This window comes from Penaeus vannamei, chromosome 28, assembly GCF_042767895.1.
Source record: "Penaeus vannamei isolate JL-2024 chromosome 28, ASM4276789v1, whole genome shotgun sequence".
NCBI classification, from domain to species: domain Eukaryota; kingdom Metazoa; phylum Arthropoda; class Malacostraca; order Decapoda; family Penaeidae; genus Penaeus; species Penaeus vannamei.
The window spans coordinates 402501-405000 of NC_091576.1; the positions used below are offsets into that span (position 1 = coordinate 402501).

General features: G+C 40.6%; 1 protein-coding gene across 2 annotated transcripts in view; it reads right to left on the minus strand.

The window, feature by feature from the left end:
- LOC113814188 (1-aminocyclopropane-1-carboxylate synthase-like protein 1) overlaps nucleotides 1–2500 on the minus strand; it is a 34230-nt gene that overhangs the window by 27289 nt on the left and 4441 nt on the right. Inside the window, exons 3-5 of one of the 2 annotated variants that reach the window (XM_027366210.2) lie at nucleotides 2077–2252; nucleotides 1846–1996; nucleotides 853–994 (exon numbers count right to left, since the gene is read on the minus strand). The exons of the other annotated variant lie outside the window; for it this stretch is intronic. Coding sequence (XP_027222011.2) covers nucleotides 853–994; nucleotides 1846–1996; nucleotides 2077–2252 — 469 coding nt within the window. The remainder of the gene's footprint in view (nucleotides 1–852; nucleotides 995–1845; nucleotides 1997–2076; nucleotides 2253–2500) is intronic. 2 annotated transcript variants of the gene reach the window in all.

Below are 2500 nucleotides of genomic sequence, written 5' to 3' on the forward strand. Positions count from 1 at the left end.
AAATAGTAGACATAATCGGCGCCAAGACTGATCCTTGGGGCACTCCGCTGATAACTCGTCATGTAGAGTGCTTCCCTCTAATTACGATGTCCATTTTTTCTATGATAATCCTCTATGAGACACATTATCACCAAATTGCTTATTCGATGTCATTCCATATTTTTTTTTTTTTTTTTTTTTTTTTTTTTTACTTCAACTCATTGTTTCCTATTTATCCTTTCTAACAGTTTACATACTTAACGAAACTGGTCTAATCCTCGCCGCATTTAAGATCATATAAAGGCTGTACTGCTCTGATACGATGCACTGCACTCTACACAGTGTGTGTGTTTGTGTGTGTGTGTGTGTGTGTGTGTGTGTGTGTGTGTGTGTGTGTGTGTGTGTGTGTGTGTGTGTGTGTGTGTGTGTGTGTGTGTGTGTGTGTGTGTGTGTGTGTGTGACGTGGCCGAATGCGTGAGTGATGCAGACTGAGTGCCGTCTCGCGTGAGGCAGGATCTGCCGTTTGGAGAAGCAGACTCAGAGTAAACAGCCTGCAGTTTATTGTAGGGATATTACAGTGTGTGTGAGAGAGAGAGAGTGTGTGTGTATTCATATTCATATGTATGTATGTATATATATATATATATATATATATATATATATATATATATATATATATAGATACATACATGCATGTGTGTGTTAATATTCATATATATAGATATTAACATGTGTGTACATATCTATCTATAGATGTATCAATATCTAATTATCTATATCTATCTACTTATATATATATATATATATATATATATATATATATATATATATATATATATATATATATATATATATATATATATAACCCTCTACCTGTGTCGGAGAGCAGCGCCGCCGCCGCATGGTGCACGAGTTGGGGCGTGCACTTGTAGATGGCGATGGCGCGCAGGCAGGTCATGAGCTCGGCGCAGCGACTGACCACCACGCCCACACGGAGGCCAGCGAGCCCGAAATCCTTTAGGGAAAAGAACGAATAAGAGAAGAAATAGTATGACAGAAAAGACTGACACCGGAAGAAGAAAAAGCAAAGAAATAGGGAATAGCGTTTATATCTAATTTTCTATCGGCTTAGAAAAGTGTGTACACACACACACACACACACACACACACACACACACACACACACACACATATATATATATATATATATATATATATATATATATATATATATATATATACATATATGTGTGTGTGTGTGTGTGTGTGTGTACAGAAATTATACACACTAACATATGTACAATGTTTGACAAACTATCAAATAAAGAAATCATCTTTCTTCATATAAACAAATAGTTTGATGGTGAGTGGGAGAGCCGGCTGACTATTCTGCATAATGAAATTAGAATCTTGCATTTGCCACTGGTTGTATATTACAGTATATATGCAGTAAGCTCTAACGATATCAGGAATATATGTGTGTGTGTGCATGTTTGTGTGTGTGTTTTACCATGGAATGAATGAGCAAAAGTATACATTTGCAGAAAGACTATTCCTCTGTCTCATAAAATGTATGATTTATTTCTAAAAGCATTTTCGGTAGTGCCCTATTAGTTTATCATGGGCTAATTTAAAGTCTTTGGTATTGTTTTCGATTTCCTTATATGTATTTTTTAAATAGCCTCAAGAGCAACCATTCCTTAGAAAAAGATTAATATCCACTTCATCCGCTGAACAAGGAACCCAGCTTTCCCCGACGATTGAACAACAAGCTTTAGGAAACGCCAGCTTCGACAACAGACACCAGCAAACCAGCAGAATACATGAGTACATTATCAGTAAGTAGTCAACCGAAGTTACACCCACCTTACTCAGTCCCCACAAGACGTGAGTGCGATCTGGATCCGGGTGAGGAAGGCTGAGGACACTGCGGAAGGGCGGGCGAGAGGACGGCTCGTCTTCGTCAGTGAAAATGGAAAGGGCGTAGATTTCGTCGCTGATGAAGTGGATCTCGTGTCTGTGAAGAAGACGAGGTGGCTGAGAGGGAACACGGAGAGAGTGAGGGAGCAAAGGAGTCGGGAAATCCATATCGTGTACCTTGCGCAGACGTCCATAAGGTCGGAGAGGAGCTGGGGCGAGTACACGTCGCCGAGAGGGTTGTTGGGATGCACCAGCATGAAGGCCCTCACGCGACGCCCCTCCTGATGCAGGGCCTCGACCCGCGCTTCCAGATCCTCCGCACGAAGTAGGAAGCTCTCATCGGAGGAATCGGCCTGCGGAAATAGGACAGCATGATGGCATTTAAGAAGAAACAGAGCAGAGGTGAAACCGGGGAATCAGGCGACAAAAATATGCTGAGGAGATTTTCATTCAAAGTGGCAAGAACATTGTTTCGGCGAATAGAAGCAACCTAGAACATGAAGCAACTTCATTCAGCAGCACTTAGGTCTACGTTTTGGACAGGTACTTGTTCAAGTTGTAACAAAATCAGAAGGCTGTTTATTGTAAAAATCACATCAAT